Source organism: Leucopleurus acutus (genome assembly GCF_964270905.1).
Source record: "Leucopleurus acutus genome assembly, chromosome: 21".
Lineage (NCBI taxonomy): Eukaryota > Metazoa > Chordata > Mammalia > Artiodactyla > Delphinidae > Leucopleurus > Leucopleurus acutus.
Genome location: NC_139163.1, coordinates 24,322,431 through 24,341,929, shown reverse-complemented (window position 1 = coordinate 24,341,929; position 19,499 = coordinate 24,322,431). Strand labels below are relative to the sequence as shown.

The 19,499-nt window shown below is 44.4% G+C and overlaps 1 protein-coding gene across 1 annotated transcript in view; it reads right to left on the bottom strand.

The window, feature by feature from the left end:
• The window catches only part of NRG1 (neuregulin 1), a gene marked incomplete at both ends in the record, with an annotated part of 1,012,685 nt that extends 993,926 nt beyond the window's left edge, over positions 1-18,759 (bottom strand). Inside the window, one exon of the mRNA XM_082863833.1 lies at positions 18,039-18,759. Coding sequence (XP_082719959.1) covers positions 18,039-18,759 — 721 coding nt within the window. The remainder of the gene's footprint in view (positions 1-18,038) is intronic.
• Between the last annotated feature and the right edge of the window lie 740 nt (positions 18,760-19,499).

Genomic DNA, 19,499 nt, shown 5'->3' with positions numbered 1-19,499 from the left:
CACGCTCAGTGTCTTTCACCTGCCAACCATCTACAGCATCCTGCAGAAAGAACCCTCGCTGCAGAGCCAGCACAGCTGAGCCTGGACACCCGCTCCTCTGTGACCAAGCAACTTCCCAAACATGATTCACACGGAGGGAGGCTGCCTCGGGAAGCAGTGCAGCTCAGCCCTCAGAGAGCATCAGAAATACCCGGAGAGCGGTAGGTCTGGGGCGGACCCCTCAATCTGCTGTGTTAATGAGCACCAGGCTGGTCCAGGCTGCTGACCCACACATCACCCTGGGAGGAGCACCCTGTTAAAGAACCTTTGGTGCCCCAGATTAAAACAACAGGAATTCATTAAGGGAATGGAGAGCACAGCACTCAAGCAGGTGATGTTCATCTTTACTTCTGCCTCTGCTGCTACCTCCTGCCGTGTCCCCAGCTACACTGCATCCTCCCTGCCTCCAATCAGGCTCCATGGTGACTACCCCTTACTCTCCCAATTAGCATAAATAGGGCACTTACTATGACCTAGGTGCTCGAACTACACTATCACAGCCCACACTCCCTCATCTCTAAGAGAGACACATTATTTGCATTGTGCATCAAGTTTAGAACCATCAAGGAATGTTCCCAAGATCACAAGCGATGGAGGTATGTCCAGGGAGCAAGGCCTGACCCTTAAGCTGGGTGCTCAGTCCACGCCGGCCTCCAGATCGTCCCTTTTGGACCCCATCCAGTCTCATTTCCTTCCCAGAGAAAGATTAATGTCCATGTGTGGTGTCCGCTCATTCAGACACGCACTTGATAGCACAGACCTTTTAGAGAAACGACATCAACTCTTAAGAGGATAACCTGGCTTGTTCTTTGCAATCTGTTGAAGACACGGTTTTGCCCAAGTGGATCTGACTTCAACACCCTCAAAATGCATCCAGTTCTCCCCACCCAATCACCCATCTGGACACTCTCTGAAGATAAACAGGAGAGTGTCCACTAGCAAACGTGGGTGCCCCCCACGACAGAGAGGGTAAGATGGCCCCGCTCAAAGGAAGGCGTCACTAGAATTCTCCCCGACTGCATTGCTCCAATCCTCGTCATGGTTCTAACAGAGGAAATCAAATGACCTGAATGCAAAAAGATGTTCTGCCTCCCAGCAGCTGCCTGACCTTTAAAGTTCTGCAAACCTCTTTGAATCTTGAGTTAAAATTGGAATAGAGTGATATACCTCGCAAGATGGTGTTCAGGAATAGAGGTAAAATATGTGAAGAATGTTCGGCACGTACGAGAAACTCAGTCAATTCTAATTCTCTCTTTTCTTACCCAGCTTCTGATTTTCCAGAAAAGCCTCAGTTTTACGCATTGAAAACACATTAGGGACCCCAGATTGCCTGAAGACAGTTCCCAAAACGCAGAGTCTCAGGACAAAACCCTGGACCAAATGAATTATTAGCTCCAGGAGTTAAGCCCAGGGATCTGTATACTCTAACGTACAAACCCTGCTTGCAAGCCACCTGTTTGTCCAAGATCAGAACATTCGGTCCAAAAACCCACCTGTGGTTCTACGGGGTGAATTAGACCAAGGAGGATGCTGCTGAGGTCAAAGGTTTCAGAGCTGTTCTTCCTATTTTTTTGGAGATTTCCTTTTCATCCCTTCCTCCATTCCTTTTGATTTATAAATGTACAGTTTTCATAAATCTGATTCTTAGCTTACATACACTGTATTAAAATTAGGCAAACCCAGTGTAAAAAAAATCCTTGCACGAAAACACTATTATTGCACAGAAAGTAAACAAATGAAAACAGGAAATTCAAAACCATTCCTCCTATGGTAGCTCCAAGTCCTCCTGCAAATACAGGTATGAATGCATCAATTCAGCAGCCGACTAGACAATAAAAAGACTGTATATAGACGGGCAGGAGAAATGCATTCAGTTACTGTCAGAATAATAACTTTGCATTTCCTGACTGGCGCTCGATAAAATGCCCAGTCAGAGCTTCAGATAAAGGTAGCTCTAATACATGGTCCGAGGACCTTTAGACTCAAATATGTTTTTAAATTAGATTGACAGATGTCACTTCTCAAGTTCTTACGCAACTAAGCATTAAATTCCCATAGGACCCAGGTACCTACTAGAGAGACAGTAGTTAGTTCTCAAGTCAGCGTGTCAGGAAATATTTGAACCATTATCTGTCACTGAAGCGGCTTACATGGTACGCAGAACTCTTAGCCAAGGGGAAAAACACTAATAAAAGGGTGACCTTCAGCAACACTTTAGTTACACTATATGTAACAATTTGATGATTTTTTAAAAAATCATATCTTTATACAAACTACCTATTAGATCCTTCAAGTATAGTCGTTCTTCCCAACCCCATGTTAAAAAAAGGTCGCGTTTTTATATATTTATTTATTATTTATTTTTGGCTACGTCGGGTCTTTGTTGCTGCACGTGGTCTTTCTCTAGTTGCGGCGAGCGGGGGCTACTCTTCCTTGTGGTATGCGGGCTTCTCATTGCGGTGGCTTCTCTTGTTGTGGAGCACAGGCTCTAGGCGTGTGGGCTTCAGTACTTGCAGCACACGGGCTCAGCAGTTGTGGCTCACTGGCTTCAGTAGTTGTGGCTCGCTGGCTTCACTAGTTGTGGCTCCCCAGCTTCAGGAGTTGTGGCTCGCAGGCTCAGTAGTTGTGGCACACGGGCTTAGTTACTCCGCAGCATGTGGGATCTTCCCAGACCAGGGCTCAAACCTGTGTCCCCTGCATTGGCAGGCAGATTCTTAACCACTGCACCACCAGGGAAGTCCTGGTTGCGTTTTTAAAATGGCTTCCTGCTGCCTAGGTTCAAATAAATAAAAATATTGCTGAAAGCCAGTCCTGATAGCCCAGAAGCTGGCCACGAGTACTTCAACCCACCCCTGTCTGTAGCCCACCCCGGCACTTGGCCAGAGCTCTTTACAAAGCCTCCATGCTGTTAACAAACTATGTGCACTTTAAAATGCAAAAAATGGTACAAATGCACTTATTTACAAAACAAAAATAGTCACAGATGTAGAAAACAAACTTATGGTTACCATGGGGGAAAGCAGGGGCAGGGGAGATAAACTGGGAGATTGGGATTGACAAATACACACTACTATATATAAAGTAGATGATTAATCAGGACCTACTGTATAGCACAAGGAACTCTACTCAGTACTCCGTGATGACCTATATGGGAAAAGAATCTAAAAAAGAGTGGATAGATGTATACGTGTAACTGATTCACTTTGCTGTACACATGAAACTAACAACATTGTAAATCAACTATACTCCAATCAATTCTTAAAAATAAGAAATAATAAAATGCAAAGCGTTTGGCAGCAGTCAGCACTCAGGAAGTGCTGCTCTGGGCAGGCTCTCCCTTCCCCACCTTCCGAAATGATTTTTCTAGGGACACAGCTGACCACTTCTTCCATCCTGATTCCTTGCTAAGTCTTCCTTTTCCTTCTCTGGTTTCTCCTTCCCTGTCACCTCTGGCCCCTCCTCTGTCTCACCTTAAAGGTTGCTGTTCTTCATGCTTCATCTTCTGCTCACCTTTCCTCACCCTTTACCCACTCTCCCTCAAGCAACTGTATCTACTCCCTGGGGACAGAAATAACCATGTCCTTGTCCAAAACTCCCACGTTCCTAAATCCAACTCAGACTCCTTTTTCTGAGTTCCATCCATCCAAGTGCTGACTTGGCATTTCCATTTGGACGGATCAAAAACACAGTAAGCTTCACCCTCCTTCTGCAGCATTCCCCGTCCCCTTCCTAACGCGCACACAAGGGCTCGTACCAGAAACCCAGGAGTCAGTCTCTACATCCCCCTTTACAGGCAATCCCCCTTCATAACCAAGATGAAGAGATGCCTCCAAAACCATCTCGAATCCTCTTGCTTCTCTTCATCCCTCCTGCTCCCTCTCTAGAGTGAGCCCACATCCTCATCCCACTTGGAGCCCCAACTTCCCTGTAGGCACCCAACCTCCCTTTTGCCCTCCGTTCTCTGCACAACAGCCAGTTGTGATATTTTCAAAATGGAAATTTTATAACTGATGTACTTAAAAACCCTCCAGTGGTTTCCCAGGCTTCTATGACAAAGTCAAGAACCCTAAAAATGCCAAGATAATCTGATTTTTCTCCTCACCTCTCAGACCTCAGTCTTGCCTCCTTTGCACCGACAGCCCTCTCTGCTTTTCCTCTTCCCTGCATCAGGAATGGAAATGTCCTTCTCTCTTCCCACTCCCATCAGAAATGTCTCTCAAGGAGACTTTCTGATATCTTTCAAACTAAGTTAGAGTCTTCTGTTCTACGTTCTCATGATACCTTGTACTTTTTCCCCTATAAAAACTTAGCACAATTATATATATATATATAATATATATATATAATATATATCACAATCCTTTATGTAACTGTTCATTCTACCCTATAAGCTCAGAAAGAGCCATGCCTAATTTCTTCATCACCAGGATTCCAGAAAGCAGTAGAAAGACTAGCAAATAACGGATGCCCAATGAATATTTGCTGAAGCAGTAAATTAGTAAAGCGTACTCACTGCTTCTCCTTTTCTATCACTTACCTACACTGTTAAGCGATCTCATGATTCTCGTAATTCATTTAAGCAACATCCTCAGAATGGCCCCTACAGTCTCTCTCACAGGTCAGGAGTGCCTAAATCTAAGAGGAAAGGAATAGGACTTGGGGGGCTACACAAATTGATTGAAGAAGTGGTAAATTAACGACAAATTTCTAATCCATTTGAATGAATGAACAGATACGTCCTTGACTGACCTGCAGGTAGGACACTGCCTTAAGCTGTTCTGGAACCCAAGAACCTCGTGGAGCCAAATGGCCCATGACGAGGATGAGGTTGAAGAAGAGTACCACACATACATGATTAGTCTCTACCCTTTACACATAATTTTTTTTAGTTTTGTTTTTTGTCCCACCATGTGGCATGTGGGATCTTCGTTCCCCGACCAGGGACCGAACCCACACCCCCTGATGTGGAAGCACGGAGTCTTAACCACTGGACCACCAGGGACGTCCCTACACATAATTCTTAAGTATCCTCTTTATATTCTCAATATTTAATAAAAAATTTTAAGAGCACAACAATAACATGCATGATGTAGATGGACAAAAGACTAATTATTTTACACAACTTCACAACCACGCATTTATTGTCTCCGTTCACCTGTTATGAGTTGGTTCCTTTTCCTCCTGGGCTGCACAAAGGACGCACAGGCATACAACCAGCACATCATAAAATCACCAACAATCCTTACTAACAGGAAGTAGGTGGATAATATTGGCAACTTAATCATTTTCATGGACTTTTCGATAGTATTTAAAAAGAAATATTACTGAGTACACAATGACAGTTATTTAGCAAGTTCCTGGAAATACAACTATGAAAAAAGTTAATAAAAGTGATTTAAAATGGTGGAACGATTACTCATCAATACAGTTCATACACTGGGCAGGTTGAACCTAACAATTGTGCTTTCTACAGGGAGCTTGACCAGCCATTTTTAATTTATCCTACTAAGTAATGTGATCATGAAACCCAATTAAGTCGGCAGGGATAAAGCCTGAGAGTATTTCTCCACGGCCCCTATATCAAAATGATTTGTTAAACACAGAGCTTTAAAAGGCATCCTCAACATGCCAGTGAAAGGCAGTGACTATGGCCTGACCCTCTGCATTTCCAGTGGTAGGAGATGAAATCAGACATAGTGAGCATCATACCTTTAAGTGTTAGCGCAAAACCTGAAAGATTTAGTGAAGTCAGACAGAGAAATATTGTATGATATCACTTATATGCAGAATCTTAAAAAAAAATGATACAAATAAACTTACTTATAAAACAGAAACAGACTCAGAGAACTTATGGTTACCAGGGGGGAAGAGTTGGGGGAGGGATAGTTTAGGGAGTTGAGGACTGACATGTACACGCTGCTATAAAGGAAAAAAATAAAATGAATAACCAACAAAGACCTACTGTATAGCGCAGGGAACTCGGCTCAGTTAACAACCTGAATGGGAAAAGAATTTGAAAAAGAATAGATACATGTATACGTATAACTGAATCACTTTGCTGGCCACCCAAAACACAACACTATTAATCGACTATACTCCAATATAAAATAAAATGTTAAAAAAAAAAGATTTAATGCAAAACCAACCTGCAAAATGTGAAGCTGAACACAAGACAGAGCACGTAGTTCATATGGTATTTATCTACCGTGAACATGGATGGCTGTGATGTCTGCTCTGCATGTAACTATTCGGCTCACCCACTGCAATGAGGCAGCAAAAGGCAAATCTGTCTCCTTTCCAAAGGACAGCTGAGCCATTAAGAATAAAATGACCACTGCAAATTGGAACCCTGCCTATTTCAACCAATTTGGTCGGAAGTGAGGTTCAGCTATGCCTCAGGTGTCAGCACCCGTCTCTTTCAGAGGAAAGGAAAGACTAGAATATCTTGTGTCTGTCTACTCACCGGCAGAAATGAACTATTGAATTTGCACTGCAATATATCTGGGGTACCATTTGTTACAGCAGTTGGCCTACCCTAACTAGTACATCTACTATGAGAAAGGCAATGCTCAAAAGGGACAAATTCCCTTAAGTAAGATTCAGTCTTTGTCAGTATTTCTATTAAAAACAGCATGTATTCCTTTTCCTTATTAAAAGGAATATATAATCACTATAGAAATTCTAGAAATACACATGAAATTCCTAAAATCAGTAATTCTAATGCCTAACTAACATTTTGTTATATAGATTTCCAGGCTTTTATTTCTCTTTAGATTGACAGATGGATATAAATAGATAGATAATAGTAAAAGCAATTATACAGTCTGCACTATATTTTTTCACTTGACAATACACTATGAATGTATCTGTAAGTCATTATACTTTCTTTTACAAGATTCTTAAAGACAACACAATCCATTATATAGCCATACAGTTTTATGTAACCGTCCTCCCACTGAAGGACATAGTCTGGTACAACGGGTAGCAAAGGTACAGAAAGTAGATAGAGAAGCAGACCGTTCTGGGGAAGAACGAACTGTAGGTGTAAATGTAAACATCCCTCCAGCCACTTGGCACGTGGGGAGCCATGTCGTCAGTGTAGCACAGGGTTCCAGGTAGGAGAAGAAATTGGATAAGAACACTTGGATAAAAGGTGAATGCCTTCTAAGCCATTCTAAGGAGTTCAGATTTTATCCTGATGGCAGCTGAAGAGGTTTAAGCAAGGGTATATAGTACCATCTTTTCTGCTTTGGAAAGATCATTAGCAATAGTTCAGAGAATGAATTTAAGACGAGGAGAATCCCTAAGCAAAGATAAGAGGCTGTTCCAGTAAGGCTGAGAACTGCTACAGAAACAGTGGAGTTGGGGTAGAAGGGAGGGGTCTGAGATGTGTTAAGGAGGTAGAATCAATGAGATCTGGTCACCAAATGGATATGAGGCAGAAGCAGAGGTTTCCGGTTGGGCTAACTAGGAAGACACTGATGCTACCATATGGTGAGGAGTTAACTAAGCTCTTATGAGCACTTACTACTCTATGTGGCATAGAATAAGCTGTCACTCCAGGAAGCCACTGGTAGTAAGAGCAGTGACTGTAATAGGAGTCGCGATAGCAGTTTCATCATTAGTATCCAGGTGTCCAGACGGACTGCCAGGGGACATGATGAGATCCTGTTCAATGTGTTTACCGTGAAGTGTCTGTAGGACATTTGGGTGGGTTATCTGGTAAGTGCTTGAATATACTGATCTGGAGCCAGAAAATAGGGCCTGGGCTAGAGATACGGACCTAGGAGCCATGGTTTCTAAGCACCATTAGATCTGCTGGAATAGCTGAACTCATCAGAGGCAAAGGAAGGAGCAAAAGTAGACACGACACAGTTGAGTCGTGCCCGGCCCGTGTGGCACTGCCAACGCCTCTTCATGCAGTGATCTAAAAAGATCCAATTATTTCTCATCTGACAACTTGCTTCTGTATTGCTCCTTCTACTCACAAAGGGACTAAAATCTATCATCTTCTGGCCCCAACCATAAATATCATAAGCTGAGAAAGGTCTTTTAACCCAATTCTGCATGAAGGTGGGAACTCTCTCCCCACCATCATCAGAACTGGTACCATCTGGCTGGAAACCAGGATTTCCCTACTCTCTGCGCTGGTCTTGTCCATTTCCACAACAGCACTAATGATTAAAAACCTAAAACAGTGTCAGACTTACACTGTTAAAATAGATAAATTAAAATTCATAGTAAAGCACTTCGAATCTTCTTTGTCATTTTATAAAACAAATGACCGAACTTCTTGCTTTAAAAGTTTACAGTTGTAAATTAATATATTAATCATACTTTATAGCTTCAAAGACAGTATCTGCTTTTTGAAAAGACGATGCTCGTGAACACAAATAACTACTTTTTGACAGTGTAATAAAATGACCCAAAAGGCAAGGGAGGCGAAAAGCTTTGGAGGAAAAGGGGAGACGCTTTTTCACTCTACTTAAGCTGTCACTCCTCTTTCGGAGTGTCCAAAGTTTCACAATTGTTTTTCCATGACTCTTCTCCACAGAACAAGACTAAAATGAGGAGAGAGGGAAAGAAAAGCTCCCCGGGCAGTAGCAGAAGGGGTTTGCATGTTGGGTCATTTCTGAGATGAGAACCAGATGCAGATTGAATGGACCATGGAAAGCTCTTTACTTCCACCTTCTCATGCTGCATATTAGGGAACTGAGGCCCAAAGAGGTAAAGTTACTCACCCCAAACCACCCAGGTACTAAACTACAAAGCTAGAAGTGGAAAGGAGTTCTCCTGACTCTAAGGCTGGGGCACTTTTCACTTGTGAATAAGCTGAGGACACCCCAAGTGTCTGGCTGCAAGGATACTGTGGTCTCCCAGGTGAGGCAAGACATTCACAGCTAGAAAAACTGTTAAACACATCAGTCTTTAAAAACCAAAGGTAACATAAGGGAAATTTGAAATGCACCACGTATAAAGTATGGAGTAAAACATACTTTATGTGGTGCTCTGTATTCAAAGGCTAGAGTGAGTATTTCTGGCAGGATCATTATTAGGACTGTTGTGGAAGCAGTAGGATATAGCTGTCCCTTGAAGGAGACATAGAATTTCTGTGGACAGAAATGAGGGAAGAAGCAGACCCAGGCAGAGGAAGTGGCATATGTAAAAACTAGAGGATTAGGGATTCCCTGGCGGTGCAGTGGTTAAGAGTCCGCCTGCCGATGCAGGGGACACGGGTTCATGCCCCGGTCCGGGAAGATCCCACATGCCGCGGAGCAGCTGGGCCCGTGAGCCATGGCCGCTGAACCTGCGCTCCACAACGGGAGAGGCCGCGGCAGTGAGAGGCCCGTGTACCGCAAAAAAAAACACAAAAAACTAGAGGATTAGGAAAGTACATGGCCCGTTCATGAAGCAGCCTGGATAAAATCGTTCACATAGTACAAGTGACAACGATTAGGCTCGGTTTGGATTAAGGAGGACCCTGAACGTCAGGGTCTAGAGGTAACTATGATGCATCCATTGAAAGTTTGAGCAGAAAAAGAGGTCTAACAAAAGTAGTATTTTAGAGCGATTCGTCCTCCAGTGCAGGGTTTAACAAAAGTCAGTTTGCAGCAATGGACAGAACAGAGGCAGGGAAATTATAAAAAAGGAAACTTAATGAATAAATAAAAATTAAAAGATGCTGATACTAATCCATGTATGATAAGGTGTCTCTCTGGACCATGTTGATAGCAATATGAATAGTGACCAGAGGCTAAGTTTAATCTTTAAACCTTTTATTGGTTTTTATTAAGCTAGTATCTATTGTAATTTCGTTATTTGGTGGCTTCAGATTCAGGAGCCTAAATGCTGGGTAAACTAAGAGTTGGACAGATGAACACCTCTGTTTCTGGGAACTTTTGTTTATTAATGACAGTGTAATTAGAAGCGCTAACTTTGAATAGAAAACAACAACAATAGAAAAACTGCTCATCACCACTTCACACCCATCAGGATGCCTATCATCAAACCAATAGAAAATAATACACATTGGCGGGAACGTGAAGAAATTGGAACCCTTGTGCGTTGCCGGTGGGAAAGTAAAATGGTACAGCTACTGTGGAAAACAGCATGGCAGTTCTTCCAAAAATTAAACATAAAACTACCATATGATCCAGCAATTCCACTTCTGGATATGTATCCAGAAGAACTGAAAGCAGGGTCTCAAACAGATATTTGTACACCCATGTTCATGGCAGCATTACTGACAATAGCCAAAAGGTAGAAACAACCCAAGTGTCCACGGACAGATAAACAATGTGGTACATACATGCAATGGAATATTATTCAGCCTTCAAACGGAATGAAATTCTGACACATGCTACAACATAGATGAGTCTCAAATTCATTATGCCGAGGGAAATAAGCCAGTAACAAAAAGGCAAATACTGTGTTGTTCCACTAAAATGAGGTAAAATACAGTCAAATTATGGAGACAAATCAGAATGGTAGTTGCCAGGGGCTGGAGGAGAGGGAATAGGGAATTCTTGTTTAATTGGTTTGGAGTTTCAGTTTGGGAAGATGAAAAACTTTTGGAGATCGACGGTGGTGATGGTGGCACGTGAACGCTTAATGCCGCTAAACTGCAACTTAGAAATAACTTAAATGGTGACTTTCATGTTATTACAACTTGGGGGAAAAACACACTCACCAGAATAAGACTGTGGTCCAAAACTGCTTGATTTTCTAATAAAATTCCCACTGTAATGAAAGAAAAGTTGCCACGATTTCTGAGGAAAAGATGTGAGCCATCTCAGTGGATGGGAATGAGGACCTCGGAGGAAAGAGTATCTCAGAGGTGTCCAGACTTGCAAAGAAACAGAGAACCGGGGAAATTTCAAAGCTGTGGTCCTTGTGTGCTGATGGCATGACAATGAACTCTGAGCGGAACATCTCCATCCAGGCAGCCACCGAAGGGCCTCCACTGTCAGAATCACCTCCCAAGGACCAAGTCTAATGACCAATTTTACCTGAAACAACGACAGCTACCCTTCTCCTCCTCAGTAGACAGAAGCTCCTCTCCAGGTCTGCACTGAGTTGCAGCCAGGATGCTCCCTGCGGTAGAAGAAAATGCCACCACCGCATCTGCTGCTTCACGGATGACACATCGCCCGTGGTGTCTCCAAGGCCGACCAAAAAAGTGGAGGAAAAGGATCTCATTGTTCACCAGAGCCCACATGGACAGGCGCCGTCCCACCTACATTCTAACCAAGAGCTGACTGGATGTTCACGACAAAGGAAAGAGAAAGTGAAAAGTAAGTCATCCAAAATCTTTTCTTATTACTTCTGAGGGATACGAGCAGTCTTTTCCATCCTCAGTTACAAGAACTGCACTTACAGGGCTGATGTGGTGAAACACCTTGGGGGAGATCAGGGAGAACACAGAATTCCTGAGAGCTGAGATCTAGTACCCAAAACAAAATTGGTTGGGATGATTTGGTAATGGGTCTGCTCAAAACAGTGGCAGGGATTCATTGACAATCGAAAACCCCTTTTGTGCTTGGAAGTCTTTACAACACAGGGAATTCTGTTCCCCAGCTGGGGCTATAGAGTACACAGAATACAGAATATTAAAATCCAGGAATAAGTTATGAAAAAAACAAATTTTAGGAAATTAAATAACCTTTCTTGGAAGCCCAAAGGTTGATCCAGAGGAGGAAATGGTGTCCTGAGAGGATGTGGTTCTAAATGCTACTTCCTACAAAGAGGCTAGCTCACCAAATTAGAGAGCTGAAGAGAAAGAATCAGAGGTTTTGTTTGTTTTCTCCAAAATTCAGCCTAGAACAGTGATTGCCACCATCCAACACCATCCAACAAGCATCCAGGATGCTTCATTCATTTATTCATTTGATTATTTAACACGTATTTAACCCACACGGGTCAGGCAACACGTGTCTATCACAGAGGGAAAAAAAGACACAAACTCAATGAGTAATAGTTATAACCCAGTGGTCTTAGTAAGCCCCTCAATTTTTGAGCTTCTTTTGCCTTAACAGCAATTCGCAGACTAGAGACAAATGTTTGGGACAACAGTATTACTGCTGTGACTTTCCTAATGCAGCAAAGCAGAGAGGGCTTCACCTCTCTGATCATGACCCCTCCATGCCCCGGGCTCACGGGTGTGCCCACCACCAAGACCCTAGGGCCCACATCAGGCATGTTCCCTTGTGCTGGGCTCTGTTCAGCTCACACTTGGTGGCACAGCAGAGCGAAAGAAGTAATTCCCTCCTCTAGGTTCTGGGCATGACCTCCTAAACCTGGGCCCCAGCTCCAGAAGCAGGCAGCACTCGGAGCTGTGCTCTTCTAGTCCCCAGCACACTGACTGGGGCAGATCTCCAAAGCCGGGCTTTGTAGCGGGGAAGCCCCTGAAATAGAGATGCAATGCGGGTTACCATCTATGTCTTCATGGGAGGAACAAAGAGCCTATCAGGAACTGAAAGACACCTATTGTAAATTCACATCTTTTTTTTTTTTTTTTTTTTTGCACCGTGCAGCTTGCAGGATTCTCAGTTCCCTGAGCAGGGATTGAACCCAGGCCATGGCAGTGAAAGCTCAGAATCCTAACCACTAGGCCACCAGGGAACTCCCAACATTCACGTCCTGTGATCTAGGACCTCCGTATTCTGACACACTTAGACCCAGACGGCGGAATTCCAAGGTGTCACGAGAAGACTTGTCAGTGTGACGATGGGCAAGCATCAGTACATCCTTTGCTCTCTTGAAGACTCAGATCCACTCACGGGCCCCGTCATTTACCTAAAGCTTTACCCTGCAGTGTCCTCACAAAGGAAAGAGAGATGAAGGGAAGACACAGCTGAAGCCTGAGTTAGGAACTGATACCTCTGTCTCCCCTGTACCGTCCAAGCTGTGAGTAAACTTTCTGTTTTGTTTTTTTAGTTATAAAAAAAAAAACAGGATATAAATTTGGCTAGGTCCTAATGGGGAGAACCAAGGTGAGGATACAGTTTCTCAGGAAACTATTTTCCAAAGGGAAAAATATCCTGGTTCTCTGGAAGACTAAAAAAGTAATGTCAATTACCACTTAGGCGTCTCTTTCTAGGATGGCTGGGTGGCAAGTCTACGTTGGGGGGGACCATTTCCTAACAATCAGACCTATGCCAAGCAGAGATTCGTCAACCCATTTTAAGCTTTCAACTTCACCAAAATTTCTTTTTTTTTAAATCTTCTTCGACCTGTATGGATCATTTGCAGATGGAGAGTCAGGTGACAAGCCTTCAGAAACAGGCTTAACTCAAGCCCATCACCGCCCTAAACAATATGAAAACACAGTAACATGAAATACAGCCTCTCAACTAGCACTTAATAAGACTTAGGTCTGAATTCTGTAAATTCGCAAATAATTCAACTTTACATTTTAAAATGTGACAGGCTGTATCACTAATCAGCTGTTCAAGTATTAGAAAGTGACTGAAATTTGGGACACGGGCTAGGTCATACATTCTTTCATAATGTTACTTTCATTTTAACTTAAATTTCATGATAACGTAACAGCCCAGAGTAAAATGTGCATGCGCAAATTTAGAGCATTCATACTTGAATGGAAAACTGTCTACAAAGTAAGGACATTAAAAATTCGTTCTCACTTTCTTATGAAAACTTTGACGGAAACATGTTGTTACACTATTGTTTTTGGTAACAAATTGCATGAGTCCATAAGAGCCCTAATTATTTTTTTAACCTTTTGTTTTCTTTACAAACTTTTTTCATTATATACTTTCAATGACTGTAATAATACATGAATCCCTACCACTGTTTCTCATTATATACTTTGTTTTCATTATCATTCATTTATATAAGGCTAATCAAGATACCCATTTAATCAGAATTACCTATAGACATAATGTTTCCACATCATTTGAGCATATCAAAAACAACCAAACGAAAAACCTAAGTATTGCTAAGTACTGAGGGCAGATGAGAGTTTCAAGATCTTTGGACACCTGGCCAGTTCATCACTTGTCACTGAAATCTAAAAATAGGTTTTAAAAGATGTTATGTTTATAATTAAGAAAAAAATAACAGGAAGAAAATGGGCATCGAAGCAAAGGAGATTTCCTGAACAATGAATAGATTGCATTTGACAAGGGCAATAACCCACCCAATCACGTCTTTTGCTCTCATTTGCTATAAATATACAGGCCAGCGGAAGCACAGCCCATTGTTTTGACCCTCAGGGCTGTTTAAGCTTCCTGGTCTTACCTAATACATTAAGACATATGGTAAAACTTTCCCTAGATCCAGAGGATTTATAGATCTCCCACAACTTGATGAGAACGATCCCCTAGTGCCTGTAATATACTGATTCAGATATTTAAATTCACCTTTTAAAATATTTTTATTCCAAAGAGTTGTTTTCCCAAAGAACCCATCTTGGTTTCATTTTTTAAAATAAATATATATAAATACATACACGGTTTCTCTACTCAACAGAAAGAAGTGTTCTAAATACAGTACAGAATTGACAGTAAGATTTATACAGTTTAAAGAGAGCCATCACAAGCACTTGGGAAATTACATTTACACATTTATGAAAGACAAGCAGCCACGCTGTATCTGTTCCTATTGCTATACCCTTAATATAGCTTTTATTAAGAATAATTCTCTTCAATAGTTGGCTGGAAAATCCCTGCAGCATTTCTGTCATTTTCATAACACCATAAGGTCAGCACACTTTATGAAATAGTTATTGAGGACATGAGAAAAAGAAAGACGTTGATCATAAATATCTGACAAACATGTTTGCATTATTACACATTCCAATATGATATAATATACTGAATATTTAGATTGGCTTGTAAGAACACAACTGATGTACAAATCTTGCATGGCCCAATTATAGATGTTATTCAACATCAGTATTTTTACTCCTTTTTGGGAATCAGTTACAGCCTAGTATAACCGCAATGCTTTGAAAACTAGAAGTGTAGTACATCAATGATTTGTTTGAATAATGGCAATTTAATTGCACAGCAAATTATTCTCCATTCCAATAAATATAAGACCTAGAAATGTCTTAGCCTGTGTAGTGAACAAGAGAGAAAGCAAAGACTGGGAAGAATTTAACTGTAAAGGAAGTGTAGTTCACACAAACCTCAAACATAAAGCAAACAAGCTATGAGATTCCGTGTTGTCACCTAAAATACACTACACAGTTTTTGTTTCCAAAAGTCCATTGTTCAGAGGAGAGCTTCTTTTTATACAGACTCTACTCAGGAGTTTCTCTTAGATGGGGAGAGGGGACAGGGAGGAGAGAGAAAATAATTCAGGGAAGACTTCCATTAGCTCAACCCTAAGGCTAATCTGTTGCACGTGTAGTTTCTACACTAGGAAGCAACTTGTAGGAAACAACACTGCAGCTGAGCAAAGGAGAGCTGCAAACTGTTGCCCTGGGTATGATGTCACAAAATGACTTGGCTATATCCCCTCTCCAGCCTAGCATCAGGGCTCAGGCAGGAACAACCATCGCGCCCCCAGGGCAGCTTCCTGTGGTTAGATAAGAACCCTCTGCTCCATCACTCTCCCTGAAATCTCCTGACCAGAAGCACACAAAAGCAGCTCAACCACGACAAATCAGTCCCTATTCTCTGTACATTTTTTTTTGGCCCAATTTGTGTTCCTTTGCCTGGTAAGTTCTGAATGGCACTGTTAAACCAGACCACACAACTGGAAGAATTCACAAGTTTTCACACACATACACACTTTTACACCCCATATTCCAAGTATGGACTTACTGAGTTTCCTTATATAAAATAGCTTATACTATTTACTTATAGCCTACAATGTCACAATAACTACTATGTTCGTAAAAATCCAAGAGAAACTTTGAGCACGATTTCAGTTAGTCTTTAGCTAAACCTATTAAAGTTTCACGCAGTATCGTAATTTAAAGTACGTAACCCTAAAATCACCAAACATACACAATAATTACACAAACCTGAAGCAGTAACTTCATGATTTCTTAATCTACTACATTACACGCAGGAGATTTGCAGTTCATTTAAAAAAAAAACCCTGCTTTGTTTAGCATGCCACAACTTACAACTATGTATTTCCTTTGACTGGCAAACAAAAAGGCAAGACTACCTTTAGTGAAGCTTTTTCGGCTTAGAAGCACGAAAATAGTATTTCTCCAGACAACATGAATTTTCCATTTCCAAGCGTCCTCTGGACCCTTATAAGAAGTTTACCCCTGAAAACTGACATCTCCTTCTAGTTTGAAGGCGTAACTAACACCATGGCTTATCTAGCAACACTCCACCCCCCATCCTAGGCATTAGTGCCAACTACGATCCCCTTTATATTAACTTCCACCATGTGCAGTAAGTGATCCACCACTCATATGGTTTGGGGTAAAAGCAAAATCCTTCCTGAACGACATACAATAAAACACGTGAACATGGGATGACAGCGTGGCTTAAAATGTTTTGTTTCAGATTCTCTAACAGAATAACATATGATGCAGTTCAATGGTGAGGAGCTTTTGTGTTTCCTAATAAGACAGCTCCCAGCAGAGAGTTTCCCATGTTTTATAGTGACATCTATCAGCCAGACCCGGGGAATCCCAACATCACTCAGCTTTCTTCAGCACCACTGTTTGAGAACAGCTTCCGGCCACTGAGTGGTGCAATCTTAACAGGTCTCTGGCGCACAAAGTGCATTGTGAAAATAAGGCAATGGAGGATAAGCAATGCTCTTCCCTGACATCAAAACCAAATCGTTAGGCATTAATTAACCGCAGGCTACAAGCATCAGAAATGCTCATCAGAAATTTAAATAACCATCACCTGATACGAATTGAAAACAGCTGACGCACTGTACATCACAGGCGGACTGAGCATGGCATGGTGCTGAGTTTTGTAAAAATTCAATTAACCCAACCATCTATCAGACGGATACATCAAGACCAGGGGAAAACTATTATTATTCACGTTAGAATCTGTGATGTGTAATCATGTTAATTTTTGGTTTGAGAAGAAACCCCTCTATGTTTTAGTGATTACATGATCATCAGGAAATTACACAAATATTTAGAACCTAGAAATTACTTTATGAATGGCATAAACGTAATGCTACTTCAGAAATGTAATCAGATTATCAGCTGATTTCTCGGACCTGATAATACTAAGGAGACCTGGGAAGAACCCTTTGCAGTGGTAAAATCGGGAAAGGTCTTTGAAACACGATTGCTAAACTTATCTTCCGAAATTCTCCTTAAGGGCCTACACATGTGAAGCTCCATAATTACACTCATCTGTTCTGATACCCTGACGTGCCAAAGCATACTCCAAACGAAAATACTATGAAAACAAAAATTCCTGACATGATGTCAGCAAAAAGAAAACACCCAACTTTATATACTTCTCACATACACATTTTCACAAGGTGCAGACTGCACCTGTCTGTTCAGACAATGAGTTCGCCAAAAACTCTGCCACATCGCAAGGGGAATCGCAGTGCTCTGTCCTTTTCTTGTTGGACTCTCCATAGACACAAACCCCTGACACAAACCCCTGACCAAGTCCACACTCCGGACTCGAAGTGATGGGAAGACTTTACAGTCCTGTCCGACTCACCTTTCCTCCTTCAGAGGAAAAGCCCCACACGGCTGCCCTTAACAGCAACTCCTAACGAAAGAGTTCAAAAAGGCACGCGCAAGAAAGCATGCGGCCCATTTCCATTCTACTTGGCGAACGAAACCCCAAGGAATTAAAAAGTTTGAGGCGGCCCCAACCGAGGACCAAACTTGGGCTTTCACCAATGGCAATGCCTCGAAACCGGGACACTGGAGAAGGCGCTGCCCGTGGAATCCAATCCGCGAACCCTCCTCCTCTGAGGATCGCCCAGAGGCTTCCAAGCCCGAAACTCCACCGCTCAGACCGCGTCCGCCCGGGCGCCCTCCCCGCCCCGCCCGAGCGCGCCCCGCGAGGCGAGGAACTTACCGCACCGCTTGCACAGCACCCGGCTGACTTCCTTCTTGAGGTTCCGGCCCGTCTGGAGAGGGGGGAAGGATGCTCGGAAGGCGGCCGGCGCACGGCCGCTGCTGTTGGCATCGGGCTCCATGAAGAAGATATACCTGCTGTCCTCCTTGAGCCGCCCGCAGGAGGGGAACGCGGGGTGGCCCCAGGCGCCCAGGCGCACGGTGAGCAGCGAGTCCTTCTTCAAGCCCCCGGCTTTCACCGCCCACACCTGGTGCACCTTCACCAGATAGGGCGCCTCGTCTCCGGGCTCGGCGGCGCTGGGCGCGGGGCCCGTGGGCCACGGGTGCACGGTCCGGTTGGCGGCGGGCAGCGCTCCCGGGCCGGCGGCTGACGGCTGGCGCTCGCCTCCCCACGCCCCTGCCTCGCCCGCCGCCGCCGCCGCCGCTGCCTTCCTGTCGAGTGCCCCCTGCTGCCGCCGCGGCGCGTGCACCTTTCCCTCTATCACCACCGCGGCGCGCTGAGCCAGCTCCTGCACCGAGCCCACGCTGGGCGGGGACGCGTAGCACACCGAGGCCCCCGCGGGAGCCGCCTCGTCGCCGGCGGCCGCCCCCGGCGCCAGGGCCGCGGTCCACAGCAGCAGCAGCAGCGGCAGCGGCGGCGGCGGCGAGCGGGCGGCAGGGCCGGGGCGCGGGGCCCGGGGTCCGGTCCTCTCGGAGCGGCGCGGGGCGCGTCGCCATCTCATGGTGCGAGGTGCGTGCGGGCTCCTGGCTGTCGGTTCGGACTCTGCCTCGCTCCCTCGCGCTGCCTCCCTTTTCCTCTCCCCTCCTCCCCCCGCACCCCTCCCCCTTACCCTCCTCCTAATTTATTTATTGGCGGGAGCTGTGGGAGAGTTGTTTACGGGAGGAGGAGGAGGAAGGGAGAGACGAGGTGGGTGGAACCACAGAAAGGCCAAGCAGTATAAGGGCAAAAAAAAAAATGTTTCTTTAAGCAAAATAGAAAAAAAAAAAAAAAGCCGCCGCCGCGGTTGCTGGGAGTGACAGGTCCTCCCCGCGCCGCCGCCGCGCCCGAGCCCGGCTGTCGGGGCTGCCGTCACCGGAGGAGGACGTGGAGGTGCTGCTCGGCGGGGAACAGTCCTTTGTGTGAAGTGATGCTGCAGCGGCTGCTGAGGCTGCGAGCGGGCGGCGGGGCGAGCGCGCGAGGGAGAGATCCCTGGAGGCGGAGTTGCGTGCCTGGAAATCGCTGGGCGGCCGCGGCGGCAGCGCCCTGCGCCTCGCCGGCTTGTTTACCTGCGGGGCGAGCTCGGCCCGCGCCTCCCTTCCCCATGCTGATGCCCTAGCCCGGCCCGCGAGTCGGTCCTCCCGGGTCTTCCCTGGCCTGCGCGCCGCCTCCCTCTCCGTCGCCCCGATTGCTGCACTGGGAGGCCGGGCGGCGACCAGGCTGCAGTCTGAGGGGGCTGCGGAGATTTCCCGGGGTCTGAGAGGT